General features: G+C 40.6%; 3 protein-coding genes across 3 annotated transcripts; all 3 read left to right on the top strand.

Annotated features, from left to right (window-relative positions):
- The first annotated feature begins 549 nt into the window (after window positions 1-549).
- Window positions 550-7,871, top strand: LOC105028199 (solute carrier organic anion transporter family member 1C1). Its single transcript, XM_034289962.1, has 15 exons — window positions 550-777; window positions 1,165-1,315; window positions 2,253-2,394; window positions 2,861-2,993; window positions 3,114-3,226; window positions 3,363-3,509; window positions 3,684-3,782; window positions 3,955-4,188; window positions 4,482-4,646; window positions 4,929-5,124; window positions 5,632-5,797; window positions 5,939-6,123; window positions 6,222-6,286; window positions 6,401-6,518; window positions 6,858-7,871. The coding sequence occupies exons 2-15, from the start codon at window positions 1,214-1,216 to the stop codon at window positions 7,426-7,428; spliced, it is 2,436 nt and encodes an 811-aa protein (XP_034145853.1). The 5' UTR covers window positions 550-777; window positions 1,165-1,213; the 3' UTR covers window positions 7,429-7,871.
- A 2,414-nt stretch (window positions 7,872-10,285) lies between these two features.
- Window positions 10,286-12,710, top strand: LOC105028198 (calcitonin gene-related peptide). Its single transcript, XM_020042961.2, has 5 exons — window positions 10,286-10,305; window positions 10,560-10,625; window positions 10,903-10,998; window positions 11,411-11,545; window positions 12,014-12,710. Exons 3-5 carry the CDS (start codon window positions 10,916-10,918, stop codon window positions 12,186-12,188), a joined length of 393 nt encoding a protein of 130 aa, XP_019898520.2. The 5' UTR covers window positions 10,286-10,305; window positions 10,560-10,625; window positions 10,903-10,915; the 3' UTR covers window positions 12,189-12,710.
- Window positions 12,711-18,355: 5,645 nt separating this feature from the next.
- On the top strand, window positions 18,356-24,681 carry pyroxd1 (pyridine nucleotide-disulphide oxidoreductase domain 1). Its single transcript, XM_010900755.4, has 12 exons — window positions 18,356-18,635; window positions 18,735-18,815; window positions 20,373-20,492; window positions 21,508-21,636; window positions 21,725-21,798; window positions 21,887-22,083; window positions 22,188-22,285; window positions 22,544-22,640; window positions 22,956-23,068; window positions 23,182-23,304; window positions 23,462-23,599; window positions 23,758-24,681. The coding sequence occupies exons 1-12, from the start codon at window positions 18,558-18,560 to the stop codon at window positions 24,004-24,006; spliced, it is 1,497 nt and encodes a 498-aa protein (XP_010899057.1). The 5' UTR covers window positions 18,356-18,557; the 3' UTR covers window positions 24,007-24,681.
- Window positions 24,682-25,654: the final 973 nt, after the last annotated feature.

The following is a 25,654-nucleotide window of genomic DNA, read 5'->3' as shown; positions in this document are numbered from 1 at the left end:
GCCATTTGACATACACATTAAGCAATAGAGAGGCATCTACACATTGTTCTACACATTGCACAGTTTCCCATTGCTCAAGACCCAGGAACGTGAGGAAAGTTCTTAACTGTTAATCCCTAAAACTCCTATAAAGACAAAAGGCTATTTGCGTGGTGATCTAGCTTACTGCACCACGTGCATGCTGGGTAAATATTCAAAAAACACATTCCAAGAGGCTTGGTTGGCAGTGCTGCTCTGTTTGACCACGGATGGTTAGCAACTGACAGTGTTGTTTAAAGTTAGCATCCCCACTTAGCTTTATGTAGTTTTCTTTGATTACGTTCCCAATAAGTGTTTGTAATAGCTATGTTTATGAATTACTATGTGTATACTAAATCATTGTGTGGTAGTTAACAAAGAAAACTTGAAAATATACTAAATTATGACTACATTCATTTTTCTGAGCTTCCTTAGTCTCTCATGGCATTGTGTCGTCGGGTTTTGTGATTGGAGCTACTTCAAGATGACTTCTCTGTAATAAAACCGCAGGCCTGCAAGTTAGGTGTGGAGTATTAGCCAGGCTAAATCTGGGAGATTATCGGAAAATAGAGAAAGTGCTCCTTCAGCTATAGTCCCTCCCTCCACCTTCGAATTCATGTGCACATTGCTGGAGTTGGCCTGTGTTTTCTGTTTCTGGTGTTCTAAAGAGGGGTTTGTCTGATTCATTAGGACATGGATTTGTTTTCCAGTTTCTTACAGTAACAGTGAAAAGACAGTTTGGATTCTCCTACTTCAAAGGTACGAATTTAACTGTCTTATTTTTAAGTAATTTTCTCTTCATTAATATACGAAGGATACTGTGTTTGTTTTGATGGCCACTCTTTATCCTCCAGGCTTTTAATGTATGTGAAGAATCACATGTGTTTAGTTGGTTCTAATTTTAGTTTAACAACTCTTTGTTGAAAGGTTTGAAATCTGCTGAATTCCTTTAGGATAAAGCTGCTGAAAAAAAGCAGCTGAATTCCTGCTGTCTCTGAATAAGTCTTGACTGACAGAAATTGTTTTACTCAGGAAAGAAACAGAACTGAGGAAAATGTTTGGCAAGAAAAATGAAAGAACCTCAAAATTGAATCTATACATGTCACATTAAACAGTACTTATTTTTATTAATCTCTTGTCAATCAGTTTCCCAAGTCAGGTGAGAGGCAGTGTGCTGTCTTGTATCTGACTGAAAATGATGGGTGACCCGGCAGAGGACAGAGGGAAGCTGACCAGCCAACAGGAACTGTGTGTCCCTGACAAGGTCACCAAACAACCCTGCTTTTCCACACTCAAGGTGTAATAATGCTTTATTGTACACCTTGACACAGACATATTCATGCACACATATAACTACCCACACATCTTATCACACATATAACCAGCCACACATATTATCACACATATAACCAGCCACACATATTATCACACATATAACCACCCACACATATTATCACACATATAACCAGCCACACATATTATCACACATATAACCAGCCACACATCTTATCACACATATAACCACCCACACATATTATCACACATATAACCACCTACACATATTATCACACATATAACCAGCCACACATATTATCACACATAAAACTACCCACACATTTTATCACACATATAACTACCCACACATCTTATCACACATATAACTACCCACACATCTTATCACACATAAAACTTTCCACACGTATTATCACACATATAACCACCCACACATATTATCACATATAACTACTCACACATCTTATCACACATAAAACTTTCCACACGTATTATCACACATATAACCAGCCACACATATTATCACACATATAACCACCCACACATATTATTACACATATAACCACCCACACATATTATCACACATATAACCACCCACATATTATCACACATATAACCAGCCACACATATTATCACACATATAACCACCTACACATGTTATCACACATATAACCACCCACACATATTATCACATATATAACCACCTACACATGTTATCGCACATATAACCTCCCACACATATTATCACATATATAACCACCCACACATATTATCACATATATTACCACCTACACATACTATCACACATATAGCCTTCCACACACATTATCACACATATAGCCTTCCACACACATTATCACACATATAACCTTCCACACACATTATCACACACATACACGTGCCCAGACACACACTAATGTTTTCTCTCTTATGTTTCTCAGCTCTTCATCGTGGCCCTGTCGTTTGCCTACTTCTCCAAGGCTTTGTCAGGGACCTACATGAAGAGTGCCATCACCCAGATAGAGAGACGCTTTGACCTGTCCAGTTCTCTTATTGGACTCATAGATGGCAGCTTTGAGATGGGTATCAACAATAGCATTGAGTTCTTATACACTAGAGATACAATAGTGAATATGGTCACAGTTTTCTGTGGTACAATCGGATAAGTCTGGTTTCAATTCTTTCCTGTTTGTTGGTTTTTCCTTTTAACATTCTGTTCATTACAATGTTCAATGTAGCAGGTGTGCTGTGGTAACTGATATTTAGTTTTCTATCAAACACATAGCATATAATTCAGCATATCATTCAGCATATCATTCAGCATATCATTTAGGGTATCATTCAGCATATCATTTAGGGTATCATTCAGCATATCATTTAGGATATCATTCAGCATATCATTCAGCATATCATGTAGCATATCATTCAGCAAATCATTTAGCATATCATTCAGCATATCATTCAGCATATCATTCACCAAATCATTTAGTATATCATTTAGCATATCATTTGTGATTCTCTGTTGCAACAGTGTTGTGGTTTCTTGCAGGTAACCTGCTTTTCCTGGCTGTGGTCAGTCATTTTGGAGCAAAGCTGCACCGGCCCAGGCTCATCGCTATGGGTTGCTTCCTCATGGCTTTAGGATCCTTCCTTACAGGCCTGCCACACTTCTTCATGGGACGGTAAGTTCGGACCAGTGCAGATTCAGTGGAGCTTATGCTCGTAGAGAAAGCGAAAGAAGTATAATCAGTTCTTGATCCATGTCTCATCACTTATTTGCATCACTTCACTTCTTTCTACAGCTACACATTTGACACTGTCATCCAAGGTGCCTCAGTGAATCAAAGTGTGAGTCCATGCCTGGATCCACTAAAGGAGACGGAGGTTCCAGAGGTCCAGATATCCTCTGACCCAGGTACCCTTCACATCTTTAGCAACCACTCACTGGACTGAATGTTTCTGCAGTGCACTGACATAAGATGCTCTTTACTGCACAAGACTCTTAATGGAGGTACGCTGTGTACCTGTTTTCTGTATGATTGTCTGTGTAGACTGCATGAAGGACTCCAGCTCCCACATGTGGATTTATGTATTTTTGGGGAACGCCCTGAGAGGGATAGGGGAGACCCCCATCACCCCACTAGGCATTTCCTATATCGATGACTATGCTAAAGCTGAAAACTCTGCTTTTTACATTGGTAAGTAAGGAAATGTACATGTGTGTGTGTGTAATGTATTGTAAATACGTACATGATGTCTTCCTGTGTGCTTTATGATTTCCCTGTGTGCTTCATGATCTACCTGATCTCCCTGAGTGCTTTACGATCTCCCTGAGTGCTTTATGATCTATCTGTGTGCTTTATGATTTTCAGCATGTCTACAGACCATCACTCTGCTAGGTCCTATGTTTGGTTTCCTGCTGGGCTCGCTGTGTGCCAGACTCTACGTAGACATTGGTTATGTCAATCTGGGTGAGAGAATCTTATAATCTACACTGTGTTTGAATCCTTTGCATTAACTACTCAGTTTAAATTTGGATCCAAATTCATTTCAAAACCAGTCAAATGATTCCCATCCTGTTATTACTAATATGGGTGTTGGTCTATCAGAACCTGTGACAAGGATGTTCCTCTGCTCTTTCAGAGAGTGTGACCATCACTCCCAAAGATGCCCGCTGGGTGGGTGCCTGGTGGTTGGGTTTCCTGGTTTCCTCTGTTATCATGCTCCTGTCAGGCATCCCTTTCTGGTTCCTGCCCCGCTCACTGCCCAAACAGGGACAGGAGGGAGAGTTGTCCCCCAGCACCACTACTCAGGACAGGCCAGGGAACGGCCATGCCACCCCACATCAGACCATGAGACTGGCTGAAATCGCAAAAGGTGCTCCAATTTTCATTGGCTGTCCTCAGAAAACGTATGGTGTATCAGTAGGTCTTGAAGAACTCCTGGTCATATTTATAAATTAAATAAAATCTAAAAATATGTATAATACTAAGAGTAGAAATGTACGTTCCTGTATAGAGGAACCACATAGTCTACATAGTGTCCTCTGACTGTAAAGAATAAAGACAAACTTCTATATAGGCCTATTTAACTGGAAAGCATATAGATAGAAATAATTCACATTACTCAAAGCAGACACAAGTGTTGTGTTTTTATTGTCTTGTATTTAGGTTTCATACCGTCGCTGAAGAAGCTGTTGAGCACGCCGGTATACTTCCTGCTTCTGTGTGGCAGCATCCTGAAGTTCAATTCCTTCATTGGCCTGCTGACATTTAAAGCCAAGTACATGGAACAGCAGTTTGGCCAATCAGCAGCTAGAGCCAACTTCCTTATTGGTTAGGCACATGTAACTACACTATGTTTCTCAATCAGCTACATTCTATATAAACCAACTATGGCACCTCTGTCTCTCAACCCATATTTGCCACATCTTGAGTAACTTTGATGCTCATTTTTGAGCCATTATGTTAAATGACATTAAATAGTATTGTCTCATTCTCTCCTGTCCCTCGCAGATTGGTTGAATCTAAATAGAAACCAAAACACCAGCACACCTGATCTTAATTCATCTTTGGATGACAGGTAACCCTGCAGGGTTTTGTTTGTTACTTGTCCAGGTGTGTTGAACCTGCCTGTGGTGGCGTTGGGGATATTCCTGGGGGGCCTTCTGATGAAGAGGTTTAAGCTCGGCGTTGTGTCTGGAGCTCAGCTGTCCTTCGTCACATCCTTCATCGCCTACCTCATCCTCCTCCTCCAGTTTGGCACCAAGTGTGACAACGTTCGTGTGGCAGGACTGACCATATCATACAACGGGTAAATAACCAGTAGGCGGGGGGGGGGGGGGGGGGGGGGGGGGGGGGGGGGGGGGGGTCTATAGTCCACCTAATCTGGCAATGACACAAACACTAAACCTGTCCAGAGGTTTTAGAAAAAAACATTGTCCATGGGTGGTTGTCCTTCCCTGTGAAAGGTGTAGTAAAAATACATTGGAGCGTACACTCTCCCTGCCCATGCAGGATTCAGGACAAAGCAGCGCAAAGTAGTCCAAGCCTAGTAATTACCTACAGCTGATTGGTTAGATTTGTCGCGTGATCAAGATCATGGACATGGCAAATAATCACAGGTCGGTTCACAAAGGTCAGGGATTTGAGAGTGTTCAGTCACTCGGCCCTGTAGCAGAAGAATCTTAGAGTGGCCTGGAGAAAAAGCTTTGTCTGTGAACCACAAGAATATACCGTATTGGACTACTGATCCAGAACCCCTCGCTGTTTGTTCAGTAGTTCATCTTTATGACTGCCATCATTGTCCTTTGTCTCCCAGGACCCCTGGTGTTGTGTACAACGGAAAGCTGCTGTTGTCTGAGTGTAACAGGAAGTGTTCCTGTTCGGCAGGCGAATGGGACCCTGTGTGTTCGGACAACGGGATCACCTACACCTCCCCTTGCCTTGCCGGCTGTTCTGACTCCACAGGATACGGCAAGAACACGGTACAACTTCTGTTAATAACACAAGAAAATAATTGGAAATTAAATGCATTTCAATTTACCATGGCCGATTGGCAAATTATACGTTTCTTTTGTTTCAATATGGCTGGTATATAACTACTGATTTTACGGTTGTTTTACCAGGTATTCCACAACTGTAGCTGTGTGTTGTATTCGCCTGCACCAGGGGGCAGTATGTCAGTAACATTAGGTCAGTGTCCTCGCAGACCAGAGTGCAGCCGCAGCTTTTCTTTCTACATGGCTGTGTCGGTGCTCAGCTCCTTCATCAACTCCCTGGGGACCACGCCTGGCTACATGGTCATAATACGGTCAGTCACTATGTTCAGAAAACGGTGTGACCAACTTTCCCTGGGTCTCCTGGACTGTCTATGTGACGATGATTTTATTTGATCTGTTTTTACTGTAGGTGCATCAAACCCGAACTTAAATCTCTGGCATTAGGTATCCAAACCTTGGTGATGAGAACCCTGGGTAAATGTCTAAATGTTTGGCGTTGTGCATTAAGACGCCTTCATGTCATAGAGTTTCTTGATATATTTATTGAGGTTAAAATCTCAAATGTGACTTTACTACTGAACTCTTTAGGGGGTATTCCAGCACCCGTGTATTTTGGAGCTTTGATTGACTCAACATGTTTGAGGTGGGGAATCAAGAAATGTGGAGGAAGAGGTGCCTGTCGAATGTATGACTCCAATATGTACAGGTAAACTCAGATTGTTTGAGCATGGAAGTATCAAGAAATGTAATTTTTTAAGTTCACTTGCACAGCACAAATAACCAACAAAGATGCTGTAGTACAGTTTCAGGTTTAGTGCCAAGATAAGGTTAGGAAATACGTTATAACTGCAGCAAAAGACTGGTCAACCAATGTCTCACCCAGGATTCTTATTCTCTGTCTGTACATAAAAAATGCAATTCAGGATCCAGTGTGTGTTTGAATATAAATGAGCAGCAGTGTTAAAATGTGTGCAGGTGACATTCTGTGGTGTTTTCTATATAAATGCGCTACAGTACTGATGTGTGTCCTCGCCCATCCTTGCAGGGTGATCTTTATAGGCCTGATCACATGTCTCAGTGGCTGCTCTTACTTTTTCATCATCCCAGTCATCATCCTGCTTAGAAAACAGTTTAAGAGGGAGGGTGACGACCCGATCGGACACCCTCACCACACGTCACCAGAGATGGAACTTCAGACTCCACCAGGATCCACTGACCGCCCCGACGTGCCAAAGGACAAGACGGTGCTCCCCCCCGAGGACACAGAGCAGCCCCACATGGCCAGACAGATCAGACTCCCAGAGGGAGATGGGGAGGGAAAGACGGTGGGGAACTCTCTCCAAACTCACAAAGCCGGAGAGGAAGAGGAACTACCCAAGACCCTGGAAGCAAGAGAAAGGGGCCAGCCTGGGAATCACAGCCATGGAGATGAACTGGAGGAGGAGGTGGAGAAAGGAGAAGAGGCGAAGGAGGAGGAGGTTACCCCGGTTGTTATCCCCCCTGCTCCTGTGGGCATGCAAGAAGAGGGGAAGTCTTCTCAGCAGGTCAACGGGCTGGTTGAATACGGACGCCCCCAGGAGACAGAGAACCTACAGAGTTTACAGACAATGGAGTGATAAACAAATAACATCCAGTGACTGGCAGTCCAATGGGAGAGAACACCTTGTTAATGAGAGAGGCCAGATGAGAATGGTCAGACTGATAGCTGACAGAAAGACCACATCAAGATCTTGAACTCAAAATGGTGACCTCCCGAATAATAGATGTATCTAGTGAAGTGGCCAATGAGTATACAAGCTACATATGACTGTAAAGAAATACATTCAGTTTTTTCAATGAAGTCCAGTAAAAATTTTCAGCTTTTAATTATAATGCAATGCTACCTACAGCAATAATGTGAGACTTTGTGATAAACAATTAAGGTGTTTTACTTACGTAATGACTTATTCATAAACTACTGATTGTAATTTTCTAACAATTGTGTGATGTGTTTATATTCGCCATGTTGCCAGAAAAAAATTTACATTAGGACATGCAGCCAATCCTGTATTTCTGTAATTTTTTATATTATTATTATTATTATACACTCACCTAAAGGATTATTAGGAACACCATACTAATACTGTGTTTGACCCCCTTTAGCCTTCAGAACTGCTTTAATTCTACGTGGCATTGATTCAACAAGGTGCTGAAAGCATTCTTTAGAAATGTTGGCCCATATTGATAGGATAGCATCTTGCAGTTGATGGAGATTTGTGGGATGCACATCCAGGGCACGAAGCTCCCGTTCTACCACATCCCAAAGATGCTCTATTGGGTTGAGATCTGGTGACTGTGGGGGCCATTTCAGTACAGTGAACTCATTGTCATGTTCAAGAAACCAATTTGAAATGATTCGAGCTTTGTGACATGGTGCATTATCCTGCTGGAAGTAGCTATCAGAGGATGGGTACATGGTGGTCATAAAGGGATGGACATGGTCAGAAACAATGCTCAGGTAGGCCGTGGCATTTAAACGATGCCTAATTGGCACTAAGGGGCCTAAAGTGAGCCAAGAAAACATCCCCCACACCATTACTCCACCACCACCAGCCTGCACAATGTTAACAAGGCATGATGGATCCATGTTCTCATTCTGTTTACGCCAAATTCTGACTCTACCATCTGAATGTCTCAACAGAAATCGGGAGTCATCAGACCAGGCAACATTCTTCCAGTCTTCAATTGTCCAATTTTGGTGAGCTTGTGCAAATTGTAGCCTCTTTTTCCTATTTGTGGAGATTAGTGGTACCCGGTGGTGTCTTCTGCTGTTGTAGCCCATCCGCCTCAAGATTGTGCGTGTTGTGGCTTCACAAATGCTTTGCTGCATACCTCGGTTGTAACGAGTGGTTATTTCAGTCAAAGTTGCTCTTCTATCAGCTTGAATCAGTCGGCCCATTCTCCTCTGACCTCTAGCATCAACAAGGCATTTTCGCCCACAGGACTGCCGCATACTGCATGTTTTTCCCTTTTCACACCATTCTTTGTAAACCCTAGAAATGGTTGTGCGTGAAAAGCCCAGTAACTCAGATTGTGAAATACTCAGACCGGCCCGTCTGGCACCAACAACCATGCCACGCTCAAAATTGCTTAAATCATCTTTCTTTCCCATTCTGACATTCAGTTTGGAGTTCAGGAGATTGTCTTGACCAGGACCACACCCCTAAATGCATTGAAGCAACTGCCATGTGATTGGTTGATTAGATAATTGCATTCATGAGAAATTGAACAGGTGTTCCTAATAATCCTTTAGGTGTGTGTATGTATCATTAATTCAACCTCTACTGTAATGAACATTAATGACCACATGGTGACAGCACAGAGCTGATGTTTTAATGTCTATCTTATGAAATAATAACACAATATCAAGGTCTCACTTTTTCTTTACCAAAGTCAAATATATTCCACTACATCAGACATTCTGAATGTGTATTGTATACATTTCAATATTGCATCCATGACTATATCCTCAATTTTAAGCACATAGTTTGAAATCCATATTGCAAAATCATCACAACTTCTGATAGTCTCATTAATAATTAAATTAATTAAGTAGAATAATTTCTTTTGTTGCGCTCTTTCGTCATTCTGCATACTCGTTCACACCTTCTTCTTTTGCCCCTTATTCCTTTAACTTTCTCTTAACTCACCAGATCATCTTTGCTAATGCCACTGGCTTCTCATGTTCACTCAGACAATTACACTATCAATTACCCCCTTAAACACAACCAGTCTGACTCTGTCCCTGTCTGCTGACATCACATGTGGGTTGTTTGCCGTCCTGCCGGCAGATTATCTGAGGAAAGGGTTCTGTGATATCTGGGTTCATCTGAGTGCATGCCTTGATTTAGTTACTGTTGTCGTTGGTTTTTGGAGTCACCTTGTCAGTATGTTAGGCCTGTATTGTCTTTATATCTCATTAGTCAGAAGGTGGTTTTAAACAAAAAAAAAGCTTTGTCCAGTGTTTAGAGATATGTTGAGAGAGTAATACCTTCAGTTTGCTCTCCATATAAGCTTACAGAAAGTCTAAAGTCTATAAACTTTTGAATTTGTGTCAGTGCAAGGCGTGGTTCAAATGTTCAATTGCTTTGGGTTGCTGTCTTCCTGCAAATGTTTTTTGAGATTCCGGGCTCTATACAAGGATTCACAAATTCTTGTGAATCCAGTGATTCAAAAATGTGTGTAATAGATATCCATAGAGATTCCTGCACTCAATTGCTACTGAGTTAAAATCAAGTGGGGGTGAACTTAACCCTTTATCCTCCATACTGTATGCATTTACATCGTTTATCTTCTGTACTGTATTTGTTTTCCTATAATTTTTTGCCAAACTGTTACCCCCATTATAAGAGCCACATAAAACACAAACAATGTCTTTGTCCCCTAGGAACTGATTTTAATGTTTGGATATAGAATGGTGTGCTTCCTGCCCCAGCTGTGTCTTCCCAACCAATGTGAGTAAACCTGAGGACCCCCCTACCACAGCTGCCAATGAGATTGACACTGATGATGAAGATGACAAAGTTGATGACGATGGTGACGCATGTATGTGTGACATTGGTGACCCTCCCTGGGCATTCAAGTTTCTTCAAGTGAACCCCATTCCTGATAATGGAAACACGGGGCTATATTTGGAGAGGGTGATGTCACAAGTGGTTGACGGCGAACCCTATAACTGTGTGAGCATGTGTGTATTTGTGTTGGACAGTCTGGGAAAACCAGTGACAGTAGCTGTGTCTGTCTTTGAAAAAGCAATTGGACTCATCAACTGAAGGTGAGTAAACCAGACCGTTCAGAATTTCAGATGCATCATTAAAAACAAGGGCAGTATTTAGAGAGCAAGTGAGGGTCCTTATGATCTATGTAGGCAATCATTTAATTTCTACAGTATTGTTCTCAGGCTTTAGTATGGTTTGCATGATTATTCAACTTTACAGAACATTTAATCTCCCTTCTGTCTATATTTGCATGTGCATCCCCTTGCATGTGTAAAATAAATGTGTGTGTGCTTACTGAATATCTGCTGTTTTTCTATTACATTTTAAATATAGAGATCCCACGTACATGATGTATCACCTGAAGCAGCCCGCACTCCTTCTTGTGTCACTTATGCTGCTACGCTGCTTCGCCACTGCCCCTGGTAACAGGTGAGGTTATTCTTGGAGTGTCAATTATGTGATGCACAATTATTGCAAGTGTTTAATTGTCAGCAAGAACAGGATTTCATTTCGTAGATTGATCATTCAATGCATAGGTTATAACACATAGGATCAGCCAATGAGTCATTTGGCATATCCATCTTGAACCGTAACAAATTAGCTAAAAAGCAGCAATTGGCAGTTGAGATGATTGACAGGAATATCCATCACAACTGTGACATATGAGAGGTCATTTCTGTCCTACCAGGAAAGAGGCAAGAAAATGTTGAGCGCATCACTTATGCACTCAACATTTTCTTGCCTTTTCCCTGGCATGACAAAGTGGCCCTCCAGAATTCAGCTATTTTGAAGTGGGTGTCAGTCAGAGTGACAATTTGTCTTTTCCCTTATCTTGAACCAGGTACTTCACGTCGACTAATGACCAGGAAGGTGCTCTTCGGGACAGTGAAGGCTGGCTCATTCCCAGGATTATCTCTAACCCTTTCCTCAACCTTATGGGTGTGCGGCAGCAGAGAGGGCTTACATCTGTCAACAGGTTAGGCTACACTTTGTTACACAGGTCTGTAGTGAGTGGCACCTTATATCGAAATGCTGCAGATTTTTACATTTATTTTTGTTTCGTTTTTAAGAATCAGAACGTCTTTTCACATCAGATAATTTTTTTAATATGATCTGATTGGTCAAATTACATATTTTTAATAAACATATATTACAAAAAATAACAACAAACAACAACTTACTAACTTATTGTAGAGCAGAATTGCACAGAAATGGGCTGACATTTGTGCAAAAAAGTTAAGTAATACTGATCTCTAAGCAATTAATAATAATAAGCTATTATTATGGTGAGGTTAATATCACATTATCTATGTCACATTGTCATATCACATATAAATGATCCTCATCCATACCCCTCCTTAAATGTTTGGACAAGCATAATTTGTTTAAATTGCCTATTTGGATGCACATCAACTGGTTGTGGTTTCTACCTACATCCCATCAGCCACCATATAGAAAAAAGGAAGTGCAACACGGCCACGTGTGTGACCCAGCGACTGGCAGACTTCCTGACCCGCTCCAGCAACACCATCGGCACGGTGTACACCCCCACCAACGTAGGCTCCAGCACCTACGGCAAGCGGGAGCTACTACAGCCTCCACCCTATCTGCCTCTCTAGTGGTGATTCCAAGCCCACCGTTATAGAGGCTATGGCTGAAACGACCTCACCGCCATGTAATGGCCGATATATACTTTTCAAAACAAACACGACGGCTATATATCAATAACTTGAGTTTTTGGTTCTATTATGAAAATAAAAAACAGTGCCTTTTGGTTTAGAAGATTAACAAAGAAGTATTTGTTCCACCAATCCGACACTGATGAGGCGCTTGACTCGGTTCCGTAAGCCTAAACTGGTTAAACTCAACACTAATTCCACAATAGCATGTGTTTTCAGAATAATATGTTGACTGCCACTAACAGCACCATGACACTATGTAAAATGTTGGGTATTTGTACATTTATTTAGTGAATATGTTCGATTCTGGTCCTGAACAAAATGTAAATGTTTTAGAAAAAGTAAATGGATGCATAAGGCATAGAAATTACACCTGTTGTTCCGCTGTTCATATGTTTGTGCAGGGCTTCTTTTGTAATAAAGTTTCAAGATATTTTGAAATTTGTTGGTTTCATGGCTGTAACGGAGATGCAATCTTTTATAAGTGAAATAAAGCATAAACTTATCAAATTTGATTACAACTACAAGCTAATAAGGCACAAATAAAAAAGCTATACAATACAAATCCAGGTTAATATTTATTTAACAACTTTAATGTATAGGTCACTGTGCTTTTGAATGCTTATGCCCGTTTTATACATTTTGAACGTTATGTTTATACATTTAAGGCAACAGGTAGGAAGAATAAGGCATGCAGTTTTATTTATAAATCAACAGACAAATGTCCTTTCAGCTATATGAGTGGGAATGTGTGCGCACTACATTAACCTGTGTGATGAATACCGTGCCCAAGCAAAAATGTCACCTGTGTTTTAACCCAGGCATCACAAAAAACAAAAACAGCGCAAAGAGCTTGATTTTGCTGATGATGCCAAACACAGACCAGCCATTAAGCCCCACAAAAATGGCTGACACTGTGAGAGAAGTCAGAGGTGGGTCAAGCCCTTCATATGCACAGGCATAAAGCATCAAGAATAGTCAATTAGACAGGGGAAATTCACTATGACACATTGAGATGTTGTTGATGCACTGCAACACTAATTGCTGATGAGATATGTCTATCTGTAACAATATAGCCGCTTTGTCTGACTCCATTAACCTCTAGTGTGACATTATAAATGCAGTCTAAGCTAAATTATTTATTTGTTGACAGAGCAGCAGATTATAGAAAGAGTTTTCTCTTGAACGGGGAGGGTTTGATAACCTCAAAATACCATCTTTGCTAAAGGAGCTATCTGGAGAATGTTACATCCATTTCTAGACCTATGAATTAATAATATATGATAATGTTTACAGTATGTATTTTAATAACTATTGAACAAAATACATGCAAATACCTTAAGAGCTTTGTTTAGCTGTTGTGGCCAATAGAACCCAAAATATCAGCTTGTTTTAGTCCAACTTGTTTTATACAAAGTAAATGTAAGCACAATCATCTTGGTTTATGAATTTAAAAGTGGCTGCACTTCCCCAGCCCCATCTTTCAGGATAAAAAGAACAGAAGCAGGTTATATGCTTTGTTTAACTTTCAATTGATGATTACCACTGTGAATAAGATGATCTCTTATTTAAAAAGCTCCAAAAGCTCCATCTGTCTTTTTGTTATTTAACAAGCTCCATCTGTCTCTTTCTGTCTCTATTTTTCTCTGTCCTTCTCTGGTTTATACCATCCATCAATCAAGCCAGGTTGGCAGTCAAGTAGCCTGACATCTCTCACATTGCATCACCATATTACTTCCATTAGAGCAAGTTGGACATGTCCTTTCACAGCACTCTAAAGAAAAGGAATAGACCCTTTCTACAAAAAACATCAAATCTAATATATATGAAGTCTAAAAATAAATAAAATGGAAAGAGAGCAGCGAGTACAGACAGTCAGCTATAAGACAGTATTTTAATCCATATCTGATGAGTTATTTAGAAATAACAACAGCTGTGCAAACAATAATTACATTTTTTATGCAGAAAAAAATGTCTAAAATTTCAATCATGTGCAACCAAACAATTGGCAATGATTGGAACATTAGAGTAACTTGGGAGGGTCCAGCTTCCAAAAAGATTAGAAACTTGTTCTGGTTTGGTCTTAACTGTATGGGTGTGGTAACACATCATGCTAAGATCAAAAGACCTGTTTGAGGCCCTCAAAAGAAAGACTACTAATGCTCATGATTCTGGGAGTGGTTACAAAGCGATTTCCAAGCCATTTGAAGTACATTCTACAGTCCAACAGATCAAAAAATTCAGAAAATTGCAGACCACTTGCAATCTACATGGGAAAGGTTGTCCCACTGCTACACCTGAAGAGCTGAATAAAAGATGCTCAAAGAAAATCAAGAGATCTAAAGGCCTCATTTTCAAAGTGCATGAGTCAACTGTCAGAAAGAAACTACACAGACTTGGCCAACATGAGAGGTCAGGAAGGAAGAAGACTCTGCTCTCATAAAAGAATCTCAAGATACATCTGACATTTAGCAGAAAACACCTGGATGAAGGTAAAAACTACAGGAATGAAATGCCCTGGAAAGAGGAGTCAGATGTGGAGTTTTTGGCTGCAATCCCAGACACCATCTTTTGTGGAATCAAAACCCTGCCTTTGAACAGAAGAACCTCATACCAACTGTAGTATATGGAGTTGGTGGCTTTAAGGTTTAGGACTGCTTTGCTGTCTCAGGGCCTGGCCAACCTGTTTAATCATTGAGTTGACCATGAATTCCATATTGTACTTGAGAATTCTTGAGGAGAATGTGAGGTCATCTGTCAAAAAGCTGAACTAAACATGGAACTTGCAACAGGACAATGACCTAAAACACAAATGCAAGACTATAACAGAATGCCTATAAAAGATAATAAAAATAATGAATGATGGTTGCATCAACGATCAGATCTCAATCCTATTGAAATGCTGTGGGGGGCACTTGAAGCGGGCCATGCATTCATTAAAGCCCTCGAACATGACCCAATCCAAGCAGTACATTAAAGAAGAGTGGGGCAAAAATTCTTCCCAGTTGATGTAAGAGATTGATAGACAGTTAAAAGAAAAGGCTACATATAGTTCAAGTAAGTTTGCATACCCTGGAAGAATTTGTGAAATTTTGTCATTGATTTTGAAAATATGACTGATCATGCAAAAACACTTTTATTTAGGGATAGTGATCATATGAAGCCATTCAATATCATATAGTTGTTTGATATTATCATTGTCTCACCAGACAGTTGTGCCTGTGTTGTGCCCGCATGCCTTACCGAAACAAAGAAAAAAGAAAATTACTTACTGGAGTTTACCAGCCATAGTTTGTTCAATCCCACTTTGGTTGAAATAATTTTGAATGTTGAAACAGCAAGTTCACTTAACACTTAACAAACTTTGCGAAAAGAAATTATACAGTTTTTTAAGGATTAATAAAATCCTAAAAACATCAAAGCCATGAAACTTGTAAATAATAGAGCTAATAGCTTTATCTCTATGGAGACTTTGAGCTAATTCCATCAATACAGTTGATGGTGTAGCCTATTACTCAAATAGCTGAAAGAGTTTGTATGGAGCAGAGCATAGCAGCCCCATCCATTCCAATGTGAGTCACATCGGTAACACTTCACCTGTGATATAATCTGACAGTGTAATTATACCAGCAGCTAACGGAAATGTGTTTTCCCCTGTAATGTCAGATCTTTTCTTTTAATAATCCCAGTATATCAAACAACACCTCAACAACTGACAGAGTGTTACCCGTTATTGGAACACATTAGCAGCCGTCATGGATATCTGGCAAGCTGTTTTGGCTAACATTGTTTTTTATGTCTCTCACACTGATGTGATCATCTAGATAACTTCATATCAGAGAAGTTAGGGATTGCGGTCCGTTTTCGCACTATATACAGTTAGGTCCGGAAATAATTGGATACTGACACAAGTTTTGTTATTTTGGCTGTTTACCAAAATGTACAGTTACAGTTAAATAATGACTATGGGCTTAAAGTGCAGTCTCTCAGCTTTATTTTGAGGTTATTCACATCCAAATTGGAGGAGGGGATTGAGAATTACAGCTCTTTAATATGTAGCCCCCTCTTTTTCAAAGGAACAAAAGTAATTGGACAATTGGCTCAAAAACTGTTTCATGGACAGGTGTGGGCTATTCCGTTGTTATTTTTTCATCAATTAAGCAGGTAAAAGGTCTGGAGTTGATTCCAGGTGCAGCATTTGCATTTGGAAGCTGTTGCTGTGAACCCACAACATGCGGTCAAAGGAGCTCTCAATGCAAGTGAAACCAACAATCCTTAGGCTGAAAAAATCCATCAGAGAAATAGCAGGAACATTAGGGAAAAAAAACCTTCACAACATCCAGCCAAGTGAAGAACACTCCAGGAGGTAGGCATATCATTATCCAAGTCTACTATAAAGAGAAGACTTCACGAGAGCAAATACAGAGGGTTCACCAGAAGGTGCAAACCATTGAGGTTATTCACATCCAAATTGGAGGAGGGGATTGGGAATTACAGCTCTTTAATATGTAGCCTCCTCTTTTTCAAAGGAACAAAAGTAATTGGACAATTGACTCAAAAGCTGTTTCATGGACAGGTGTGGGCTATTCCGTTGATATTTCTTCAAGAATAGAAAGGCCAGATTTTGCCAAAAACCATCTAAAAAAAGCTAGCTCAGTTCTGGAACAGCATTCTTTGGACAGATGAAACTATGATCAACCTGTATCAGAATGATGGGAAGAAAAAAGTATGGAGAAGGCTTGGAACGGCTCATGATCTGAAGCATACCTCATTATCTGTAAAACATGGTGGAGGCAATGTGATGGCATGGGCATGCATGGTTTCCAGTGCCACTGGGACACTAGTGTTTATTGATGATGTAACAGAAGACAGAAGCAGCCGGATGAATTCATAAGTGTACCGGGATATATTGTCTGCTCAGATTCAGACAAATTCAGTGAAGTTGGTTGGGCAGCACTTCGCTTGATCTCAACCCAATCGAGGATGCATTTCACTTGCTGAAGACAAAACATAAGGCAGAAAGACCCACGAACAAACAATAACTGAAGACTGATGCAGTAAAGGCCTGGCAAAGCATCACAAAGGAGGAAACCCAGAATTTGTTGATGTCTATGCATTCCAGATTTCAACAGTCATTGCCTGCAAAGAATTCTTGACCAATTATTAAAGATGAACATTTTTCTTTATGACTGTGTTAATTTGTCCAATTACATTTGAGCCCCTGAAATAAGGGGACTGTGTATGAAAATGGTTGAAATTTCTAAACGTTTCATAACATTTTTTGTTCAACCCCTTGAAATAAAGCTTTCACAAGAGTATGACACCTGTAAAAATAGGGCGAGAATGTTCTTTTCCGTCTGAACTCCTGGGCTAAGGCCTGTTAGGGTCTTTCCTGGACTAAGGTATTTAAAAAATACACAGAACCCTCCATTTGAATCTAGTATACATTAATTATTTCACTTACATTTTGAACGTTTTGTTGGTATGCATCCTGCAACGTACATGGCTACAATAGGTCTGAGCTCGTAGTGTTATCAGTACATCTATCCCTAACCTACACCCACACCCTGACCCTAATGAAGGATAGCCTCCTACACAGGTGAGTGGATCCCAAGCCGTTAGGGTGAGAGTGCGTTCAATCTGAGGGCCTGAAATTGAAACTGTCAGCGTGGTGACAATGTAATTTCATATGCATGACCGATTGCCCAACCACTACCAACCAGATGGAGAAAAGCTGGAGCATGTTTTCTTTCTAGATACTCGTTTTTATCATTTTGATGTCACAATCATTTTTATCATTTTCATTTCTATCGGGACGTCTCCACTGTTCAACCAACTGGTATAACACACTAAAAGCATTAGAATTTGGTCAGGAAGAAACATTCCCAATAAAAGTCTAACTGAATTGAAATGTTGCGGAAGAATGGAACGTGTGGATCGTGAGCCTAATAAAGTCAACATTACTAATAGTTATGTTGAATATATCTAGGAGTGAACAACCACGATTTTGCTGTTCTTTACAATCCTTTGAATTGTCTTTCTGGATAACAAATTGACTTTGGACACTGCAGCGTTCCGTAGTATACTGACATATACAAGGAAGTATCCTACGCTCAATGTTGATGAGCAGTAAATTGAATGTAGATGTCTGGCTCCTTGAAAAATTTCGTGTAGTTTACGTAATGAAAGTGTGGCTACTTAGAGTGTATTTTCATTGGAGACTGATACAATTAAATGAGGTGTTATACTTTTAAAGAAATTGCGGGATATTAAATATTCGAACTGTTCTGTTTATCCAGCTAAAAAGGGATGGCAGCTAATACAAAAAATTCCTTCAAGTTTGTGGTCGTCGGGGGTGGTATTGCAGGCGTAACGTGTTCTGAGCAAGTGAGATCACTATGTTCTTTATAGAAATGCCTGAACTTCCTGTACTGCAATTGGCGTTGATGTTGACATATCGAACTGTTTTGTGATTGTCTTTGATAGCTGGCCTCTCAGTTCCCTTCAGCTGATGTTGCCCTCGTGACAGCAGCCCCTTTGATAAAAGCAGTCTGCAACTTCAAACAGGTGACTGTGCCATTAAGTTGTTATGATGACCATGTCATTAAGATCTGTTGAAAGCATGCTAGTATTACCATCCCTCTGTCTCAGTATGTGTGGGCCAGTATGTATCTGATCTTTTCTTGTCTGGACAAAAAGAGTTTTCCATGTCAAGTCAATTTTCTTTTACCCCATTATACCTTGTCAGATGAATTGGTTAAAATGTGGGTTATTGCCAGGTCAGGATTTCTGGGAGCCCTACTTCTTCTCAGGTGTATCTAAAAACTGCGGCAAGTTCCTCCTAGGTCTCATTTTGACCATGTGTGCAGGAGCACATCTCCTGCTGGCTCTCGCCCAATTTAACCGCTGATTATTGCTCACGGCAGCAGTAGTCAGAATGTATGAGTTTGGGGAGTTAGAAATCTAATATGGCTTCCTTTTTCTGTAGCACTCCTTGTCGCAGGTTTTTCACTTGTGCGCTTAATAAACGTACTATAGAAGACAGGAGGATCTGTTTCATCCTGGCATAGGGATTATGGGATACATTTCGTAGTTGAGCTATCTCGACATTCATATCCTGCTTCATCAAGTCTGCTTGCTTCGATTAAATAGGATTGAAACTGAACTGGGAGTGAAAAAAAGAGAGTAAAAAATAAATAAGGGTTATTGTATTTAAATTATATAGAAAGGTGCTCATCACGCTATATCACAATGCAAGGTGCAAATCACAGGGAGCTTAACTCTCCCGATGTGACACAAGCTTCTAATAATGGCAATAAAAGTCAAACTGGCGCATCCACAAAATACTGACATTTTCATGCGATGGGCACGAACAGCAGAGCTATCTCCCCTGAGAATAGCATTAGAGCAAGGGACACAACAACCTCTGTCTACCTACATAGAAATAAAAGATCCCTTTCCCTTGTCGTAAGTAGATATATTTGAAAACCGTTCTAATGGGAAAAAAAATAAATATGAATTGAACATTAATTCAATGTGTTGACTCTTTACATGCAATTTTGGATAATGAATTCCATATGATAACCCTCCCAGGAATACCTTTTCTTACTTGACCTCCTCACTCTTCCCTGGTTGCACATCTAAAGCATAGCTTATCAGGGAACTCTGCCTGCAAAGTATGTTTATATATATATAATATATATATATATATATATATATATATTTGTGATGTATTTATTTTCTTCCAGTTGACAATATAACTAGATATGTATTCGGTGCAGTACAATGGCTTACATTAACTTAATTAAAATTACTGTTTATCTGGAAATAATATGTGGTTAATACACTATGCAAAAAACATAAAATACAGTCCTTGGCACAACCATCTCTGACAGCCCTTAACTGAAGTGGAAATGTAAAACCGTTACGTTTAGGTAAGGGTTAAGTCTAAGGTTTTAGAGTATGGACCACACAAGGATACGTAATCATACAACACTGCTATTTATGGACCACTGTTAGTCTGTCTAGTACAATAGGTATTCAGTGACATTGATGCATAAATACAATTAAGATGTCCAAATCTCATCCTGTGACGCTAACCTGGACTTTCACCTTCCTGGACAGGTGTCCAAAACACTGGAGGAGTTTGATGTGGAGGAGAAGCCCTCCACTGTTCTAGAGGAGAAGTATCCCAACCTGAGAGTCATCCAGTCTGCAGTGGAGGCCCTTCATGCACAGCAGCATGTCAGTTTAAATAGTTAAGACACACACGTGCTGATTTCCATTACATTACAGTTTTTCTTAAAGGCTTAGATACTTTTAAGGTAATTGGGGTCAAGTTGATCTCCATTTTAACCAAATGGGCACAGCAGTGTTCTTTGTTTGCAAATCAGTTATTTCTCATTGCTTTCACACACAATGTCAATGCAAGGGATAAACACAGCTCAACAAAAAAAACATAATACTCAGTTTAGGAAAAATCATCTAGCTGTTTGTAAGAATATATCAGGTAAGGGTACGGAAAGAGAGGTTCAGATGTGTGATGGTGACGTAGCTCCAAGTGGAATACAAAGAACTGTTGTTTTAGACTAAATGAGTGACGGAAATATTGACCATGTTGTCCATCATGGCCTCTCCTTGTGAAAGGCTGGGCACCGAGGTCAGCGCAGTTACAGCCAATCAGCTGTAGCGTCAACAGTAAGAATGTTCGAGAATGATGATAGGGAAGTTAGAATGCCGTACCGCACTCCGGTGAGTACAATATGTGCATAGTTTAGAAATAGCTTTTTTTTGCCGTGCAGTGATTTCTTAGCTTGATGTATTTTTATTGTTTGTATATTTGGTATTAGTAAAACTACAAAATGGGAATAGGTAAAAAATGTAAAGCCTTTGGGTTTTTAGATATACAGCTCCGGAAAAAGAATTGAGACCACTGCACCTTTTTCTTTTCTTTCCAAAATAGTTGAAAAGGAAAGTGTTGAGAGAGGAACAGAATCGTTTAATTTGTAGTGGTCTCTTAATTTTAACCCTTCTGTTCCTCACTCAGAACCTTCCTTTTTGATGTTTTTGGAAAGGAAATTAAAAAGGTGCATTGGTCTCTTAATTTGTTCTGGAGCTGTACAGTCAATAGGTTCCAAGCATAAATCCCTGTCCAGTTCTGCCACCTGGTGGATGTCGCCTTTGAAGACTTGTCATTTAGACAAGAGCTTGGGTAAAGTATACTATACACATTGTCATTTTCCTTCCTGCTTCTCTATAGACTTTGTTGACTGTGGATGGTCTGAAGGTCCACTATGAGAAGCTGTGTATCTGTAGCGGGGGCAGACCCAAACTCCTCACCCAGGATAACCCCAATGTGCTGGGGATACGAGACACAGACAGTGCCCAGGTACTTGTCTTCCTAATACAGCCTTCCTCATTTAGCTCCCATTCACTTCAGTTCATGAACTTACTCCTGACGTCTTTTGTGCCGGCAGGAGTTTCAGAAGAGGTTGTCCCAAGCGAAGCGTATAGTGGTGGTTGGAAATGGAGGGATCGCCTTGGAATTAGTGTGAGTATCATTGCTTTGTCTGAATCACCCTCATACTCTCGAATCTAAAATGTAAAGTTAAACGGTAAATGCATTATATTCCATTCAGATATGAGGTGGAAGGTTGTGAGGTGGTCTGGGCAGTGAAAGACAATGCCATAGGAAATACCTTTTTTGATGTGGGAGCTGCCCAGTTCCTTATCCCCACCCTGAACACAGACAAGCCAGAAAGAGCGGCTACCTGTAAGAGGGTTCGCTACACCATAGACGGGCAACCAGCCATTCAGGGCCCTGATATAGCAACAGGTACATACAACAGTTTTCTAGAGTGTTCAGCACTACTAACATTGTAGCATTGTATGCAGGGAACACCTTATTGTCTGTGTACATCCACTTGTGTGTGTTTTTAGGTGTAGACAGACTAGGCCAGTGTAGAGCGTTTGAAGAGCCTGGCAGTGCCCTGGGACCAGACTGGCATGAAGGCATCCGTCTCAGAGGAGCAGAAGAGGTGCAAGTCTTAATGTCTCCATGTTTTCCTACCACCTTTTGCCAATGTGCACATATTTAGAAATATTTATCTTCTGGAATGTACTGAATGTGCTGTACGCACTGTGAAAACCCATTCTGTGAAAAGTGTCCATCGTTAGGTGGGAGTTTGTCAGTTCATTTGAAGAGTGAGCAGAGGATAAAAACAGAGTAGAGGAACTTTGGCTGTAATCCCATTGACCTTCCCGCGGGTCCTCTGTGGTCCTTTTACTGTGTTCAGGTGTGTCGCAGGGTGTCAGTGGAATATGAGACGGAGGTGAAACGGATCTACACCCAGCAGGAATTCTTGCTATCACCACTTGCATCTCAGACATCTGGTGAGAGGAATCAACCAGTTATTAAGTTTCACTACTTGGGATAAAAAAAACTGTTGACGTAACATGCTGCGTACCTCAAATGCCTGGTTGATAAAGCTGTGATAAGAAGCCCTCTCCCGGATCCAATTTGAGCCATTGCAATGACAGAAGACCATAATCACGAATGGGACAAATGACAATGTTTTGGGGAGGGGTAAATATTTGGTAGTGAAAGAGGAAGTACTGTTTTGTCGTCACCGTCAATTAAGTCATGAAAAAAAAAAGAATTTAACAAGTCGAAAGCTTCCTTCAGTGTACAGTTTCCTGCTCCTGTAGGCTCCTGGCCGGTGTATGTTGAGCTGACCAATGGAAAGACGTTTGGTTGTGACTTCATCGTCAGTGCTACCGGTGTCGTTCCAAACACTGAACCTTTTCTCCACGGAAACAATGTGAGATCATTGAATAGATTCTAGGCGTTTGATATCATGAATTCATCGAGTTACAACTCAGGCAACTTTAATCAGAGGAAATACTTAGCCATGTTTCTACATTTTCTCCTCAGTTTGAATTGGCCGAGGACTCTGGGTTGAGGGTGGACGACCACATGAAGACATCAGAACCGGACGTGTACTCTGCCGGAGACGTGTGTACAGCCAGCTGGGAGGCCAGCCACCTCTGGCAACAGGTACACACCACACGGTACCGCTTTTGGTCTCCATATGGTGTCGGACCATTCCTTTGGGTTGTAGGCCTGTGGATTTCGTGGTGAACCGCCCCTTCAAGTGTGTTGACGATCATCATTAGTTCATGTCTGTTTGCGTATCCTGTTCTCCTTCCTACAGATGCGTTTGTGGACTCAGGCTCGTCAGATGGGATGGTACGCCGGGCGATGTATGGCTGCGGACGTCCTGAACGAAACCATAGAGCTGGACTTCTGCTTTGAACTGTTCTCTCACATAACCAAGTTTTTCAACTACAAGGTCAGTGGAGAAAAATTACAATGCTTTTTAGCAGATGTTGTCGATACAGTATGTTAAATCTGCTTCCGTGGTGCGTTCCTTACAACTCTATAAATGTTCCATTGCGTGAGAAATCATTCCATGTCCACTCCATATTGCCGCTCTGCTGTTTTCTCCAGGTGGTTCTGCTGGGGAAGTTTAACGGCCAGGGTCTGGGTTTGAACCAGGAGTTGTTGGTGCGCTGTAGTAAAGGCCTTGAGTACGTAAAGGTGGTGCTGAGTGGAGGCAGGATGGTGGGAGCAGTCCTCATTGGTGAGACTGACCTGGAGGAGACCTTTGAGAACCTCATCCTCAATCAGATGGACCTGACGCCCTACAGAGACGAGCTACTAAATCCCAACATAGATATAGAGGACTACTTTGACTGACGGTGTGCATCTGACCCTACGGCGTTACTAGTCAACCCCAGCAAAGCCTATGATGACCACCTGGACTGGTGTACGCAACTAAAATACGATTCTGAACCAATCTGGATATCTCATTTCTCACATGTAGATTATCAAACCATTTCAGCTGTTTCAGCAATTTCAAATATGAAACATAATTTTGAAGCACTATTATCTTTTGCATACAGGGAAGAGAGCTGGAGGTCTGGTGGAGACAATGTATGCCTTTTTAAAACCATGTGTGCTTCATGTGTAGATTGTGTAGCTTGGAAAACTGTTTCCAAAGTGTGGGCTATGTGGGAGAAATTATATCGTCTAGAGGAAAAAGAGGTTTTGAAGTTTTGTTAAAATTAAAATGGGTGAGTTGATTATTGATTACATTCATAATGTTGCAGCCCTGCATTTTACACTCTGCTTTTTATGTTTCTGAACACCTAGGTTATATCCATAGCTGCAAATACAGAAACCAAAAACGAATGCAAGGTGTAATCAAGGTTATGAATACTTGTATCTTTAAAGGCATCTACAGGAATCGGTCTATCCCAGTGGCTAGTCCACTATACCAGTAGGTGAAAGGGCACAGTTCTTGTTTTTGTAAAGCATTTCAGTCAGGCTAATGTTCAGTTTTTAAATATTCTCCAGCATTGCAGATAGAAATGACATGAATGGAGTCAAAGTGAAAGAATTAAAGCAAGAGGAACTGAGCAGAAAATATTTTATGTACTGGGGTAAATTAATGTTGAATTTGCTCAATGTAACGTTGAAGGGTTTATGTGCAATGTGAGGTTTGTTTGATAAATGTTTTGTAAGGTAAAATGTTAATTGCATTCACCTGTCTAAAACTGGGGGCACATAAAGGATGTGGAGTAGATTGGGCCATTGTAAGTGTAAGTTATAAACAGAGCTTTTGACTGAATCTCAAATGGTACTGTAGATACAAATATCAAACCGGATCATCGTTTACTAGTCAAGGGTAATTTTGATGACTCTGCTGGATATGGATGAAGTGTTATTGTTCTAAGTAAATTATAACTAAGCACTCCTAGAACCAAGAATTCCCTGAGTTGGTGGAACTCAAGGAATTCTTAGAAAATACATCTCCATACCAGAGGGTGTAAAAAGCAATATGGAAATGTTTGACGTGACCGTTTCAATATTAAACTGGATAGTTTAAGATATGCAGCGTAGGTCAGTATTACAATTTTACATCCACACTGTAGCTGTTACATTTTTTGGTTACTGTACCATCAACTACATTTATCTCTGCCGGAAATACCCTGATCAGGCATAACATTAAGATGACCTGCCTAATATTGTTTAGGTCCCACTTGAGACCTAAACAACTGAACTGGTTCAGGTCCCACTTGGATGCTCTGAACCAGTTGTCTAGCCATCATAATTTGGCCCTTGTCAAAGTCACTCAGATCCTTCCACTTGCCTATTTTTCTTGCTTCTAACACATCACCTTTGAGGACAGAATGTTCACTTGCTGCCTAATATATCCCACCCCATGACAGGTGTTATGATAAGATTATCAGTGTTATTCACTTCACCTGTCAGTGGTCAAAATGTTATGGCTGATCGGTGTACCACAGATTTTTTCCAGTAAGCCTCATCAGCCTTCTCTACC

This window comes from Esox lucius, chromosome 23 (assembly GCF_011004845.1).
Source record: "Esox lucius isolate fEsoLuc1 chromosome 23, fEsoLuc1.pri, whole genome shotgun sequence".
NCBI classification, from domain to species: Eukaryota; Metazoa; Chordata; class Actinopteri; order Esociformes; family Esocidae; genus Esox; species Esox lucius.
This window is presented reverse-complemented; position numbering and strand designations above follow the sequence as displayed.

Bases quoted from the DNA above. Each gene is read 5' to 3' on its own strand.
- LOC105028199 (XM_034289962.1), top strand. From the start codon at position 1,214: ATGATGGGTGACCCGGCAGAGGACAGAGGGAAGCTGACCAGCCAACAG. The intron at 3,510-3,683 runs GTAAGTAAGGAA...TATGATTTTCAG, and splicing joins AAACTCTGCTTTTTACATTG to CATGTCTACAGACCATCACT. The intron at 6,519-6,857 runs GTAAACTCAGAT...CCATCCTTGCAG, and splicing joins TATGACTCCAATATGTACAG to GGTGATCTTTATAGGCCTGA.
- LOC105028198 (XM_020042961.2), top strand. From the start codon at position 10,916: ATGATGTATCACCTGAAGCAGCCCGCACTCCTTCTTGTGTCACTTATG. The intron at 10,999-11,410 runs GTGAGGTTATTC...ATCTTGAACCAG, and splicing joins GCCACTGCCCCTGGTAACAG to GTACTTCACGTCGACTAATG. The intron at 11,546-12,013 runs GTTAGGCTACAC...ACATCCCATCAG, and splicing joins GGGCTTACATCTGTCAACAG to CCACCATATAGAAAAAAGGA.
- pyroxd1 (XM_010900755.4), top strand. From the start codon at position 18,558: ATGGCAGCTAATACAAAAAATTCCTTCAAGTTTGTGGTCGTCGGGGGT. The intron at 22,084-22,187 runs GTACATACAACA...GTGTGTTTTTAG, and splicing joins GGGCCCTGATATAGCAACAG to GTGTAGACAGACTAGGCCAG. The intron at 22,286-22,543 runs GTGCAAGTCTTA...TACTGTGTTCAG, and splicing joins GTCTCAGAGGAGCAGAAGAG to GTGTGTCGCAGGGTGTCAGT.